Source organism: Chamaea fasciata, unplaced genomic scaffold (assembly GCF_029207755.1).
Source record: "Chamaea fasciata isolate MVZ Bird 193981 ecotype frontalis unplaced genomic scaffold, bChaFas1.0.hap1 SCAF_16, whole genome shotgun sequence".
NCBI classification, from domain to species: domain Eukaryota; kingdom Metazoa; phylum Chordata; class Aves; order Passeriformes; family Sylviidae; genus Chamaea; species Chamaea fasciata.
The window spans coordinates 6,340,355-6,356,285 of NW_027094101.1; the positions used below are offsets into that span (position 1 = coordinate 6,340,355).

General features: G+C 43.4%; 1 protein-coding gene across 3 annotated transcripts in view; it reads right to left on the reverse strand.

The window, feature by feature from the left end:
• MAD1L1 (mitotic arrest deficient 1 like 1) overlaps window positions 1-15,931 on the reverse strand; it is a 347,279-nt gene that overhangs the window by 175,457 nt on the left and 155,891 nt on the right. For all 3 annotated transcript variants that reach the window (XM_066198140.1, XM_066198141.1, XM_066198142.1), the window contains one exon: window positions 4,085-4,141. In XM_066198140.1, the coding sequence (XP_066054237.1) occupies window positions 4,085-4,141 (57 nt within the window). The remainder of the gene's footprint in view (window positions 1-4,084; window positions 4,142-15,931) is intronic.

The following is a 15,931-nucleotide window of genomic DNA, read 5'->3' on the forward strand; positions in this document are numbered from 1 at the left end:
CCCTTCTCTGCAAAGGGTTAACCAACACTTTTCCTCAAAGCAAGGGGTGTCGATTATATTAATTTTAAGGTGTCTTTATTCCCTCTATAAGGACACTCAATTTATGCCAGTCATTTGGTGATGGCTGCATTCTTGGACTTCAAATCTTCTTTACCTCCCACCCTGCAAAGCAATTCTTCTGATTCTTATATCCATCCTTTTTAATCTGCTGGAGGGTGAAATTTAATTTGTTCCAAAGAGCAGTCTATAGATTTCAGAGCCCACATGGGCCAAGCTGTCTTTTGAAGATGAAAGCCAAAAGATACCCAGAGCACCTCAGGGTAATGAAAACACAGGTGATGCTTTTTTAATACCAAGCCAACTTCCCTCAGGGATTAATGATGGAGAACAAAAAATCTTGACATGAATGCCCCCTGCTTCAGAACCAGACTGGAAGAAAGTGTAAGATCAGAGATCAGAGCTGTTGCTTGGATGGCAAGCTTGAGCCAAACAATCTCCTAGTGTCTATAAAGGGATATGAAAAAGGCAAACGAAAATTACAAAAACGAACATGTCTTCTTTTTCCCTCCCTCAGGGAGGGAAAGAAAAACAATATAACAAACAAGAAGGCATTTTCCACAAATAATATTTTGGTGTGAGTGAAGCTCTCTCTCAGCTTTAGGCCTGTAGAGCACTAAACTAACATGGCATGAGAAATAAGGTCCTGGGACCACAGATCAGGGAGCTGTGTGAACTCTGAGCAACCTCTTCACACATCCTGGAAATAAAGTCACTGTAGCACCAGCGTCAATAAAGAAAACTTCCAGTGCTGATCAAATTGTCAGAAAAGTGTGCATTCATACAAATAAAAAAAAGAAAACAACAAACATTCAGCAAATAAAAGACAGAAAAACCCTATGGATCTGTGGGGCAGCTCAGTGACCTGAGCCCTATCAAGAGTAGTGAGACCCTTATGTGCCTTATGGGCAGACACTGTTCCCTTACAGGATGAACATGCTAAAACTGTGAATAAAGAAAAATAAATAAGTGAAGGGTTAGAGGGAGAGGAAAATCAAAGTTTCATTGTTAATTACACAGCACAATGATAAGGGTAATTTTTCTTAAATCAAAAAAATAAATTCTAGGTTCAAGTTCCCTGAAGGATATAAAATATTAGAGGGTTTTTTATGGTTGTAATCACAAACTCATTTCTCCAGCCACTACTGGCCGTGTCTAATTAGGGCAAAGTATGTTAATGATACAGAGGCACAGCCCAGAGATTTCTTCAGTTGCAATATTAATTGCATTTAGGGAAAGAGGCATGAATTGTGCTTATACAAGCTAATTAGTATGGGTTTGCTAATTAATACTGGAAAGTCAAACCGCCTTTGTCTTGTCAACTGCAATTAACTGAAGACATTTAAAATTCTTTTTCTGTTGTTCCTTCAGTAGCACGCTCACTTTTAGTTGACAAGCAATGAATCCCTGCACGGGAGCAGCCAAAACAGCCACTCCATTCCACTGGCATCCCATTTTCCTCTAGCAGGACCTTGTGCTCTGGCCTGGCAAAGGGTTCCTTACCACACACACCACCCTCCATCTCCCATTGTCCCTGGGGACACAATTCCCTGAGCTCATCCTCGGGGGAGAGGGCCCTGAGTGTGCAGATGCTGTTGTATTGAGGCCACCATCCCATCAGACTCATCCCACAAATATCATACTTTTAAATATTGTAAAGTGTAAAGAATGATTCATTTACCAGGGCACCATGGATGCCCCCACTGATAGAAAGAAGTCCTTGGCTCTCCTCAGTGAGGTGCCATCAGCCAGTTCCCTGGAGCCAGAGCCCAGATCTTCCATTTCCAGTGCCCCAGGGAGGGTGGCAGAGCCATCAGAGCTCTGCAGGGTGGCAGCAGAGGTGTCACCTGCACAGAGGTTTGTCCCAAAGGTCTCATCAGACTGCACGAGAGCACCTGACAGGTGTTTGTTCCATTTCACTCAGAGCCACAGGCCTGTTTGCAGAAGAGCTGATGAAAAGCAATATCCACATCTGGCAGCACCCAGAGCAGGACATTCAGCATTCCCAGTTCAACATCCAACTGAGACTGCAGGCTCATGGGTGAAAGGGATGGAAAGAAAGGTGAGAGGTCAGCAATCCAAACCAGGCAAGTAATTTTGATGAAGTGGCAAATTTAAAGGAGTCTGAAAATCAGGCCACCCAGGTGACACTGATCTGGAGAGGGGGGGAAAAAACCACATGAAGAGCATTTGGCTGGATGGAAGGAAGGAGAGTGGGGCTGGTGGCACATCCACAGCAGCCCATGGCAGGCAGCTATGGAACAGCCCCATCCAAACAGAGGTCCTCAGAGACCTCAGTCACCATCAACACTGCAGAAGACACAAAGTGACAACAACTTTCCCTACCAGGGAGATTTTGACTGGGGATGCAGAAGAACCATCCACTACCAGTGAAAAGGAGGAACTATACTGTCAGGTTTTCCCTCAAAAGGGGAAAAGATGGGGGGAAAAAAATCTCTTTTCCTCTGTGGAATCAATTCTCCTGTATTTACTGAATAAATTCAAGCTGCTGAATAAAGCCCACACGTCACAATCTGCAATCTATGGTCTAAAGCACCACCACAAAAAACAGCCTGTTCATGGGAACTTGATGTAAGAGTTACTGGAAGATCACAAGACCAGCAGTTTTCCACTGAGAAACCCTTGGGAATAGGCACTGAACACTGACTGTTGCTTTATCCTCTGCTGATGGCTGATGCACAACACCAATTAATGCTTTAACACTGGAAGTTTCAGTTTCTCTGCTAGCCTGCTTAATACAACAAATTTTCGAAGGCAAACAATTCAAAAAACAAGCTTAATGAGCCTAAAAGAAAAACTTTGAAATGTTTAAGAAAAAACCTCCAGAACATCAGAACATTTAAAACATAACAGCAAGTTTTTCCTCTGATACACCCAGTGAGCACAACACAAAATTGATTGCATAGAATTTGAAACTGTTACAAGGCAGCACTTAATGAGATCAGATGGTAAATAGGATTAATTCGGTTTTCTTTGGAAAGTCAGTTGTGGCCTGTGTCACCACAGAAAGCAGCTGGGCACACAAAAGTGTTTGCCCACAACGTGAGACCACCGCAGAACTGGAATCAATTAACGCTCTCATGATGGAAAAATCTGATGTTGAAACAGCAAGAGGCACAAATTAAAGAAAAGATCCTAACAGACGTATGGCAACCCATTAATAGCACAGTAGGGGCACCTCATCCTGCCCTTCAGTGCCCTACTAGAGCTCAGCACAAGTCTAAAAAGACCCGTGTTGGCACTCTAGTTTATGATTAGGATTTTAGAACAGATGTCTGTTTAGCATCTACTTACTAGCCAGTGCTGCAGGCCTGGTTTTATATTAGTAATAAAATTAATCACATCTACAGAATGAGTCTGCATCTTGGATACTGCTCAGGTTTTCCTTGTGACTAGAAAAAGTTGCAAGAATCCCACAGTTCATCCATTAGCAAAAATATCAGTTCACGAAACGGCTTTACACTGACACCTCATTTATTCCTGAGTATAAAAAATCATATTCAAGTCATGAAACTACACATAAACCTCCCTGCTACCTGGCTTTGTGTCCTTGTATTATTTTTGGTCCTTGAGGGAAGTGCCAATAAAATAGACGAACTCAACGGAAAATTAACAGATATTATAAAAAAATCGTTTGTGGTAATTCTCTTGTATCTCATCTGCCTGTCCTTTGAACACTAGAGACTGAATCAAAGGCCCCCAAATGAAAGGAGTTAATTCAGTATGAAATTAAATGCTTGCTTGTGATCTAGAACTGCTAAGGAGAAAAGGAATTGCCAAGAAAAGGAAGACAGACCACTAGATCTCATCCAACACTTTTTCCAGGTGAGGAGTATGAAGACAGGGAGTGCCAAGACTGGCAGCAGCAACACAACTTTTGCAATGTTTATTTGCTGTTCATTTCTGAATATCTGGAACTGATCCACTGTTTAAATGAACTGAACTTTGCATATTACTGCTCTCTAAAACTACCGGGGGGGGGGGAAGGCAGAAATTGAACACTTACCATCTCTGCTCTTTGCTTGTGGTTTCCCACTTCTTCCAGAACCTGAGACAGCTGAGCCTTCAAGACACAGGGAGAAAAAAAAAAAAAAAAAGGAAATTAAGTCTAGGATGTAATTTTGGAAGTTTAATAAGAATTTTGTTCCCCTCCCTGACCTCCCCCCCCCCCCAAAAAAAAAATCACATATGGCACCATGATTTTCATGGCACTGAGAAGGAATTATAAGTGTTTGGTCTTGTTCTGTCCTGTCAGCACCCCATGCCATGAGACAGTCCTGTCCCAAAGACCCTGGAGTCTAATGCACAAGACAAACCAGGTTTATTGCAGAGAATGCCACCAGATGAGCCAGCCCAAATTTCAATCCCATGGTCCAGCCAGAACTGTGCCTCCACTCCATTTGTGTGAAGCTGCAGAAAGAGTGGTCTAAAACCCACCCAGTTTTGCCCAGCTCAACTTCGAAGGGGAGGAGGTTTAGCTCCACAGCTCCTGAAAAGAGTGTGTGTTTCAAGCTAACTTCATGGAAAATGTTCTGTTGAATTTCTGGAGTCCAGGGTTGGGTTTGAAAGCCTTCCAAAATGCTGTGGTAAAACATCAAGAAGATCTGCTCTGTAACATAAACCTCCTGAATTTCCATGAGAAAAGATCTCAGTGCAGCATTTTTACTTTTTTAAAAGGAAATTTGGAATGTAAAGAATCTCCAACCAGCGCAGAAATGCCTTTGGCTCTCCTGGCATAATCTGAGGGGAAACAGGAACTTGACTCAGGAAAGGATCTTTTACAGAGTTTTGTTTATGAAAAACGATTTTAATCCAAATAGGTATTTAGGAGATGGTTAAGAGAAGCCACACAATACATGAGTGCTATTACTTCCCACATCCTTGATTTTGTAACACTGCTAGGCTGCAATCAGCCTTTCTCTGCTTAGCAGAAAGCCCAAAAAATAGTCACTGATGACAGATAAGATAATTTAAACAATGTAAACAAATAAACGAAATAAAACCAACTTTCCTACAAACTGATTTGTGTCATTTCAAGCAAATATTCATGAAAAGCCTCCGGAGTCTCTCAACTTCTCACCAAATATGAAATGAGTCTTTTGAGTGCCACGTCCAAAACAGAGACAAAGAGCAAGCAGTTTATTACAATGAAAAGCAAAACATTCCTAGCTTTGGAGGGTAACTGCACTGAAATGCAAGCAAATAAATAAAAAAATACAGTGTTAGTGTTCAGCACAACAGAAGCTCCATTTTGGAAACAAACAAGCAAACAGTTCAAGATTTCCCTGGCCCCAGAGCTCAGCGGCAAGTGAAAAGGTTTCAACTTCTTGCTGTGCAGGGCCGGGAATGATGTGACATTATTTAAGGAAGGGACACTGAAACAAGATGAAAAGGGTTTTAATACAAGCCTGGGACCTGGCACAGGAGAATGAGACACACTCATTAAACACTGCGGGAGACTCCAGCCCCAACCAAAACTGGAGTGCCTGGACAAGCAAGTGAAGAGAAAAAATAAATGGTCACCAAGTTTGACGTGGAAACATCAGGGAACTGTAAATTTGCAGACACCTGGGAAAGACTTTTCCCTACTGCTATTGAAGCTGGTACAATGACAGCAGCAGGCAGGAGCCAGGAGTTGCCTGGGGAAGAATTAGAAAACATGACCTTAGAGAGGTTATTTAGGAGAGGTGCTGGCATAAACTCTGCAAAACACCCCAAGACTGACTGAATGTTTGTGATTACAAACCAGCCCAACTGTTCTGTATATTTATCAGCTTCCTCTATATGAAGATGACCTTTAGATGGGAACAATGAGCCTATTATAAACCAGATACAAGAATTACTTAATTAGAAATTACATTAAAAATCATGTATTTTCTTACAGCAGCTATCAGTCCTGAGTTTGAGGGTTAAGTCTCTGTTCAGCTTCCTGTTCACACAGACTCCTATGGAATCACAGAGTAACCCACACTGAAAGAGTGGGAATTCCCTCAAAGGTCAGTCCCCTGTGGTTTTGGTGGGCACCTGGCACCCAGCCTGGATCAAGCCATCACACTGTGCCAAGCCTTGGTCACCCTCACAGTGCAAATATTTTTATTTACAACACCAAAGGAACAGTACCCTAGGAGCCTGTTTAACTAGATGGGCATAAGAGCATTTTAAAGTATAATACCCCCATAAAAATCAGAGGAAAAGGATAGCAAAGACTCCAACACATTTTGCTTCAGCCAAAGGCTGGAAAAACCTTTTAAGCAAGAGAGAAATCATACAAAGGAATGGGAAAAATTGAAAATACAAGCAGGAAATATGCCATAATTTATCTGAACTATAATATGGCTTGGGGAAAATAACCATTTCAAGGTGCTGTGCCAACAGAGACACACAGAGAAACCTGGACAGCAAGTCCAAGCCAGCAGCATAACAACAGCAGATCAATATGATTTGAAGAAGCAATCAGATAAGAACTAAATCACAAAGTAGGTTTTCTTCATTGCATTTATTTCTAGGCAGATCATCTCAAAGGGAAAGAGTCAGTAACTAGTGGGAATTCAGAGAGCAGCTACAAAACTTACTCGACTGCTGGAAGAAATGATTTATGAAGATTAAAAGATTTTTAAACATATGATTTGACTGCAACTCTCACAGAAGAGCAAAAGGGACATATTTAATGCACTGAGAGCTGTTACAAGACAACGCTGGAAACAAGGAGGCTTCCCCAGCTCAGTGATGCCGTAGGATGCGCTCACAGTCCAGAGTGGGGACCCTCCCACTCCCTGTCCCTGCCCACCTACTCAGACAGCTGGGGAAGCACCAGAAAAAGCCCAAATTTTCAGCAGGGTCCCCAGTGTCTGCACTTGCCAGGCTGTGATAGAGCTGATCTGGATGCTTTATCACGTCCAGTTTGTAAACATCAGCCCTATCCCAGACTTTTTATTAGCTTAAATCAAATATTGAACCTCCCTCAGCTGTTGGAGGACAGCTGCTGGCGAAGTGATTCACTGCCATATTCCTTCTAGGCCACAAGAAAACACAGAGTAATCACCAGCAGCATGACAGATGCACGCATTTTTAATTATGAAGGAGAAATTAGGCTCTGAACTTATCCCCACAACTCACTTAATCAGAGTGCTGGGGAGGAGCTGCCAGCCCCAGAGCCAAGGAGCTGCAGAGGGCCCTGGATGGTGCCTGGCAGCCTGCTCAGCCCCTGCTGCCATTCCCCAGGCTGTGGATGGAAAAGATCTGAAAAAAACAGTGTTAGGTTGTTTCTTGGAGTGTGTCTTCTCAGGAATGGACTGTTGTGTTTCTCAGTGCAGCCACATGAGGACAAGGAACACAAGAGGGTTGGACAGGGGCCTTTCAGGGGGGCTGGCAAGGCACAGGGGGTGCAGCAGATGCTGGAGCAGTTTGCCAGTCCCAGCTCAGAGTTCTGTTCTGGGAAAAGCCATCCAGGTAGGGAGAGGACAAGGGGGAATGGCTTCAAACTGGAAAAGAGTAGGTTTAGATTAGACATTAGGAAAACAATCTTCCCTGTGGGGGTGGGGAGGCCCTGGCACAGGCTGCCCAGAGCAGCTGTGGCTGCCCCAGCCCTGGAAGTGTCCAAGGCCAGCTTGGATGGATCTCTGAGCAACCTCGTCCAAGAAGGTATTCCTGCCCACAGAAAGATGATTTTTAAGGTCCCTTCCAACCCAAACCATTCCATGATTCTCGGAGTAGCTCAGCTCTGTGTTGGGGTCTTTTCAATTGAACGTATCCCCCTTGGTACCTCAGGAATCTCTCCGTAGGATAGACTTCCGTGTTGAATTTTCAGGCTATGCATGGAAGCTGACTTAAAGCTCCAAAGAAATTCTCTTTACCTAAGACACATGTTAAATTCCCACAGATCACCGAGCTCAAGGGTTAAGAAAGGTGATATGCAAACAGGTATTATGAATCAGATACACAAATACAGTGCAATTCACCCACAGAAGGCAGCACAACTAGGTAAGGGAAAATCGAGTAGCAAAGCAGGGGAAAAAAATCCTCTCAAGTACTCAGTCAATTACATTACGCTTTCAGAAAAGGTTTGTCAATTCAAAATATTCATCTTACATGACAACATAGTCTAATCTACTGTCAGTGGATTGTCATCCTCAAAAGAGAGTGGCAGGAAGAGAAGAACCCGTGCTCCAGCCTCACTGGGAATCTGCAGCTTGGGCTGAAAGAGGAGCAGGAACGGTTTCCAAGGAGAGGAACCAACTCAGCTCCAAGGAGACATTTCTGAATTGTTTAACTTGCTTCCCTGCATCAATAATTTGTCTTCTGTACCTTCCAAAAGTCAGCCTTCACTGACAGCACTGGAGGAGGCTGGTCAGGGAGGGTTTAGTGAATGAAACTGAAGCAATCTGGTGGTGACAATGCAGCTGTTAAACTGATTGCATCCGGAGCCCCCAACTCCCCTCCCGGGGCTGATGGTGAGCTGGCTGCCCTGAATGATGGGCAAGCAGCTCAAATGTGAGCCCCATTCGTAGGGAAAAATTAACTACTCAGTCTCTAATGAACAGTCTTTCTCTACACAACAATACCCTCTGCTCTACAAGCAATTAGCAAATCGAAGCACTCTCTTTGTGGACCTGCATTAATTTACTCCTCGGATGTGGCACATTAAATAGCTCACAGGTACAGCATAGCAGTGGCAACAGCCAGCACCATAAAATAAAAGCTTGCTTCAAAGAGTTCGGGAAGCGAAATTAGGCGTGCTGCATACAGGGAATAAATCAAAACAACCTTCATTTGGAAACATCATTTTAGTCTTATGCTTTCATCAAAAAACATGATTATCGTAACAGTCACGTTAATACGGCGTCAGTGCTCTACGAGGGAGAGAAACAAGCAGCACATTCACTACCTCAAATTAGAAAGAGCAATTTTTCTTCTTTCTCGTCAGGGGGAAATACCTGAGGACATACACAGCTGCCTGTTCTGGGGTTGTGCTTTCACAGCTAGAAATCCCAAGTATGAGTCCTCAGAAGGAAGGCCACTACCTCTGTAGGGAAGGGGAGAAGGAAGAGGTTTTCCCTGGCAGAGCTGGAACACAGCTGCAAAAAAAGGCATTTTTTACAGCTCACTGGAGCCCAAGATACCCTTAGAAGTATTTTATATGCAACAGTTGTATGCAAATCCAAGTCAAGTGTGATAATTGGCAAATTTAGGTATAATGTTAATTAATAGCTATTTCAAATTAATTAACTTCTAAGATAAATTCTTGCTTCTCCTCTTTGAGAAAGTTAACACACGATTTAAATTTACAAGGATATATATCGGCTGCCGATCACAGAAATAGGGGATCCTGAATGTTCTAACATGCCAAATCACTTCAGTTTCCTTGTGCTGGCTGCTCCCCATCCCCTGGGTAATTTCACAGTTACTTATTTCTCTGATCACTCACAAAAGAAGACAGAAGCTGGAGCCCCATGGCTCAAGCTGGATGGCTGGAGTGTGTGGCTAAAGTGTGATGTGACCTCTACAGTGTCCAAGCCAGAACATCTTATCTGGTGCCATAGGCTGGGGAAGAAGGAAAGAAAGACAAAAAGCACAATATCATCTTTTTCTATCAGATTCAAGAGACACAAAGCAAAGAAAGTGCATTGAAGCTGCAGCTGAAATACAGAAGGAAACTTGAAAACATGGCAGCACTCCCAGGACAGTTCTGGTAAGAAAAGCACTGACTGCAACAATTAGAATTCAATCCAATGTAGAAACATAAGCACCACGCTGATGAGTTACATGGAACAACACAGGAATAGGATGAGAACAATTTGAAGAGAACTTTGCAGTCACTAATTACCTCTCAGCAAAGAATGAGGCTCTGGCTTGTGGGGAAAACAGAAGGGAAACTTTGATTTCACAAAAGCCACAGACAGATTACTTCTGGGGGTGGCAGAGACTGAGCAGAAGTAACTCATCAGCCACTTGCAGTCAGACTTCACTTTATTTGCATATTGTGATCCTGCATAATAAAATACTGTGAGAACTGAAATTAAATTTTCATTAGTGTTCAATCTGGAATCTCACCCGTGGGATTCAGCTTTGAACAGTTCATGCAAGCGTTTCCCTGTTTACTTTACAGTCAGATATCCATTTATCCCATGCCAGCCACCACTTGTGGCCTTCAACCCATTGCACACCATTATTGCCCAAGGGCAGCAGTGCAGGATTGTTTCTGCACCTCTGAACTGCACTACAGAATTACTCTGAACTAACTGGTCATTTCTAATTTAACGTATTTTGATGCTTTGTAATTGAAATTGCCAATCTTTCACAGAATTGCATCAGTTGAGATCACGCAGACAGTTTAGCACCAGCCATTGCCAAATAATTTCCTTGCTGCTTTACGGGCTCCTTTTTGCTGTTCTCAAGAAACTTCTCCTGCTTATAAAATCAAATGCACATCCTTTATAAAGTGGGAAAGAACAGCTACAAATAAACTCTGCTGCTGTCTCAAAAGCATCCAGAACACCATGTTATCTCACAGGAGCTGGACTGGAGGTGGCAGGGGGCTCGGTCTGATGCGAAAGTGAAGAGGAAAATTCCCCAACAACTTCTGAACGTGTTTCAGAAATTTAAATTCAGTGAAACCACACTCGCTCTGACTTGCAGAAAAGCTGCAATAGGCAAAGCAGAGACCATTACTTACTGACATAATTTATGAGGATAGGCTTGCAGCTAAACGAAAAGCATGTGTCTCAGGCCACAGCTTATGTACTTTTCCATGTAATTTAGTCCTTAATGTTACCCCAAGCAAGGACAGGAAACACAAGAAACGAGAATGCCTGTGAGCCAGATGTCCCACATCTCCAGGGGCTCGTGCTCCTGGGCATCACAGCAAACCACAACACCCAGGGACTGAAGGCCACTGCTTTGTCTAGAGCAGCGAGAGTGTTTTCCACCAAAAAAACAAGAGCTGCTCCTGCTCTGAAAACCAGTTTTGTACTGGATTTGTGCAGGGAAATGCCGCCCCCCAGTGAGAGACAAAAAGCAGCTGGTTACCAAAATCAGGGAGGAATAATGCAGAGCACTCAGGGCAGTAAACAAAAAAATGAAGCTGCAAATTGAAAAATCGCCAAAGTCATCGCTATAATTACTGAAGACACAGGGAAAACATCTCTCCTAGCAAAGATATGGGCTCCTGTCAACACTCTATCAAGATTTACCGGACAAGGGGATAATGACCACACCTTTCTCTAGCTCTCGAGCCTCAAGGACAGACCAATCTCTCTCCTTCTCTTTAAGAGACACAGTCACTTGTAACGTCAAGAACTCTTGACAGTAAGCTTATTATAATGAAATAACCCCAAACTCTGCCTGGTTAAACTGTGAGAAAAGGGTGTTAACAAAGTGACCGTGGAACAACTGATATGAGATGAAGACAGGATTCCAAGCAGAAATTGCCCGTATCCTTATTCCTGACAAACTGTTTGACCTAGCTTAAAGTAAGCTGCGCAGTCCTGCAGCAGAAACCTGGTTCTTGTTCCCACTCTGCCTAACAACTGAGACTAAACTCTGAAACTCCTCCTTTTCTCTCCCCCCCTAACCTAAAGAAAATACCGACTCTGTAAAACCCTCCCCAAACTTTTGGAAAAGTGTAATCTCTGAGCACAAGGTGCCACTGTTGACACAAACCACACCTGATGGGCCACAGCACTAAAAGGATTAAGCGCCATAATAAGTGCAGAAGGCCAGCACCAACACGTTCAGGGGTGGCAGTAACCTCGTCTCCCTGATCCTCAAAACAAAGGTGACCTTCACAGCTGCAATAAAATGTAAAACTTGGAGAAAGACCCTGAACTTCTCTAAATCTACTCCATCAACACTGTTCACATAATCTCTCAGGCAGAGGCTGTGGGGGGAAGGAAGAGAAGCAAACTGGGAGATGGAAAAATGCTGAACCTTCCATCCTGGAAAGGATGAGTCCCTAGAGGTTGGACAGCCTCGTGCCAGGCTGAAATAGTTAAAAATGAGGCAGGTAGGCAGGAAAATAGTGGGCTCAGGAAACAAAACCACCTTAGTTCTGCAAAAACGTCTCAAAACAAGAACATTCATTTGTTTTTTAGTCTCTGAGCTGCAGCTGAGTGTGAGGTGAGGCTGAGGGGCAACACCCCAGAGACTTCTCTCTCCCCCTGTTTTCCCTTGATGTTTTTATTCAGCACCTTGCTAGGAAGGAGCACAGAGACCAAAAGATTAGCACAGCTCTGCTGGGAACAATCTACTTTTGTAATAGGTCTCCTTCCCCCCATCCTAATCAAATGATGCTGCAGTCCCCTGGGGAGAGAATACAGTGCCAAACAAAAAAATGTGAGTTTGCAGCTGCTTCCTCAACAGCAAAGGGCAGCCTGACTGATGAAACTCTGCCAAGCCAATTGCTCCCAGCATGATGCAGTTGGCCAGCGCAGCATCTCCAGGACACACGCGAGTGACTGTGGGAGGCTGATGGACTCTCCAAAGGAGTCATTCCCCATCACTGGGACACCCATCAGAGAAGCCTCTGCCACTAAAATTCCCTTTGTGGCCTCAGATATAGTCCTGCCTCGGAGAAGCAGCTGAGTGTGAAGATGTAGCAGAAGGTCCCTTCTCTTTTGCTGCTCCCCAACAAAAGTTTTAACCCAACAGCAGCAAGATGAAATCTATGTATTGAGGGCTAGCTGCAAATCTCTTGCCAGGAGTAAAACAGATTATTAATATATCAGTGCAACTCAAAACCATTAGAAGAGTACCAGCCCACTGCACAGGGAAATAGCAAATGGGTAATGAAATACAATTATCTGGAGGACACTAAGGAGAATTTCACTGTGCTGGGGTCAAATCTCTAAAGGTGAAATGAAGGGACACCGGAACCTGATCCTGAAACAGATGCAGCACATCTGGGAATCTGGTAATTCATCACTGTTTAGGTGATCTGAAAACAGGTACTGTAAACAATTCTGGGATCTGGTGAGTACAGTGTTTTCTTCAGGTTGTATTAACACTCCTAGAATTGGGAAGCAGAACTAGGGACAAACAGAAGACACAGCAGCTAATGGGAACGGAATCCTTTGCCATTAGATGTAATAAAAGAAGCTGGTTGAAGGAGGGGGGAACAAATGTTTGTGCATTTGTTTAATTTTGTGACAAAATTTAAGCCCAGCTCATTTATTTACTTTTTTTTTTCATCCTTTAGTTTAGCAGCACAATGAATTCAGGCTCCAAAGCCTTCTCTTGATGAAAGCAAACATCAGTACTCAACAAATCCACAAAAAGGAAATCTCAAAAACTAAAAGTGGTGGCAATGTGACACCCAGCATCTACCAAACTGTCAACTCCTTCCTGTGCATTTTTGCCAGGACAACCTCCCTGGATCTAAGTTCTCCCCATCAAGTTACCTCCAACTAGGTTTGATAGCTGGAGGGAAAGAAACGGCATTTAATTCATGAAATCTGTAAATTAGCCATCAAAAATGTTCACTCTTATCCATTCATCAGAAAAAATGGTGGAATTACATCTCTACCTAAAAAAGCCCTTCTAATTTCAGCCCGATGAGTCAGCACTGCTGCATCTCATCACTAGGAGTGATTCATTGTCACTGCACTTCTCAAAGTCAAGAATAAGGGTATTCACCCCAATTCACTGTCATCTCAGAGCTCCTCTGGACCCAGGCACTGTGTTTGCACACAGCACTGTTATAATGATTTATGTGAGTGTGTCACTTTTAATTTAAAAGGATAAAGAGTTATTGTCAGTCTACCAACCATAAAGCAACATTTTCTTTCCACTGAGCTGACAGTTGAATACCTGGAAATTATTCCTGTTTGCCAGGAAAGGAGAGGCCTCTGCAGGCCATAGCCTTAGGGTGTCAATGCTGCTGAAGAGAGGAGAGGATGGCCAGTGTCTTTGGAGAGGAACACTGGTGCTTGGGAGAGTTAAAAAAAAAAAAAGGCTTACAATAGAGTTAGAATCTGAATAAAAATTCAGACAAAAGCAGTAGGGATGGAAAGGCTCTGCCCCAAGTGAAGGTGAGGATGTGGGGCATGGATGAGAGCCCAAAAAATGACCTGTGGTCATAGCTGGATGAAACAAAGACTATCATAAATTAATCAGTGGCACAGCTATATTTTCTTATTCAAGTCCCCTAATATCACAGTCACTTTTGATAACCTTTTATCTGCTAAAACAAGGCTACTGAACAACTCACACTGACCTTACACCCCTGAGTGGGCCAGTGCCTTCCTTCAAGCTGCCCAAGGCTGTTGGCAGCTGGTGACAGCTCAGAAAAGACGTCTTTATTGGTGCTGTGAGCTCTCTCCTTCATGATATCTGTTATCCCCACAAACACACTCACAACAGGAGTCCTCAGGCATGTGGGCACACTTCCTTGTGCAACTGTTGTGAGCCAGGCAGAAAACAACATTGGGAAGTGAAGATCTGTGTTTAAATCAAACTTTTTTTTGTTAAATCAAGTTTGATTTCTGTTCTAGTTCTCAGCACTACTGCATAGGTTGTCCCAGCTCAAATAAAGGTCAAGGAGGGGTTTCAGCCAGCACAGTCCTTGGCTTGGGAAATCACAACCAGTGTGGTTTTGGCATCCAGCAGAACAGTGGGGAGAGTGCCTAAGCCTCAGAGGGTCTCCAACAAATTTCAAACGCTCTTGGAAGTTGCTAGGTAACAGCATCCACCCCCAGGATGAAACTGTGCAATGTTTGCTCTGACAAAGCAATGCTTGCCTTGCCCTTGCTTCCTCCCTGGGAATGTGTGTGTTGAGGACCTGTCTCCTCTGCTGCCAGAGCATTTCCAGCCTCTAGTCTGGGTGCATAGTTGGATTTTGCTGAATAAAGCAAACATCCCATTTTAAACATAGCTATTATAATTAGCAGAAGCTCATTGCTCAATTCCCCTTCCAGACAGGGATTTCCAAATGTCAGTGTGCTTCGCACAGCTGATCTGTGCTGGCTGCTCTAAACACAACTGACCTAGGAGGGTCCAGAACACAGAATCAAATCCTATCATGGGCAGTGAGACGGAAAAACAAACAGGAGAATTGTCCTTCTTCAGCCTGTACCTTCATTTTCCTGTACTTTCTGCACCAAGGCCAAGGTTAGCAGAGACTCTTTGACACAGAAGGGATATTCATGTTTGAGGCCAAGCAGGAATTTCTTTTGGAACTTTCTGCCTGTTTTCTGAGTCAGCCCTCCAGATGACTCTGCCTCATCCTGCTTGTCCTGCCAGAGTATCATGGCATAAAACCAAAGGGAGTAAGGGGAGAACAAAAAGGGGGGGAAGCCCCAAACTAGTACAGCTACAGCTGCTAAAACCTTTTTGCAGAGGCTCTGGCAAATGCAGAGACCAGTTTCAAACAGTATTTTCTTTCTAAATCTGTTTTGGGAAAGCAAAAACAACCTCAATCAGAGCAACACCTCAGAGTATCCCACAGAGCCAGCAGAAGTCTGGCTGAGTTTAATTTATTAATTTATTGATTTATTTAATTATTAATTTATTAATGTGGGTCTTGTGCAACCTGTGGCGCACAAGTGTCTCACCCACAGCTCCTGCCTCGTTTTTTTGGGATCCACCAGTGTAAATTCCATGAGGGGCTGAAGCAGATTAGCACCAAGCTGCTCAATAAAAGGAGAAACCAAAGCTCAAAGATCACGTGAACTTTACAAGGCCACATGGACAGTCACAATTTTCAGTTATAATATTTTACCCCATCAGGTTTGTACTACAAACAGATTAGAGGCAGAGTTTGCCTGAAGTTTAAGGGAAAAAGACTGGAAGGAAAAAAATCCCAGATGTTAACAGCCTCTCTATCCAAAGACATTCCTTACACTGAAAAAGTAAAAAATCC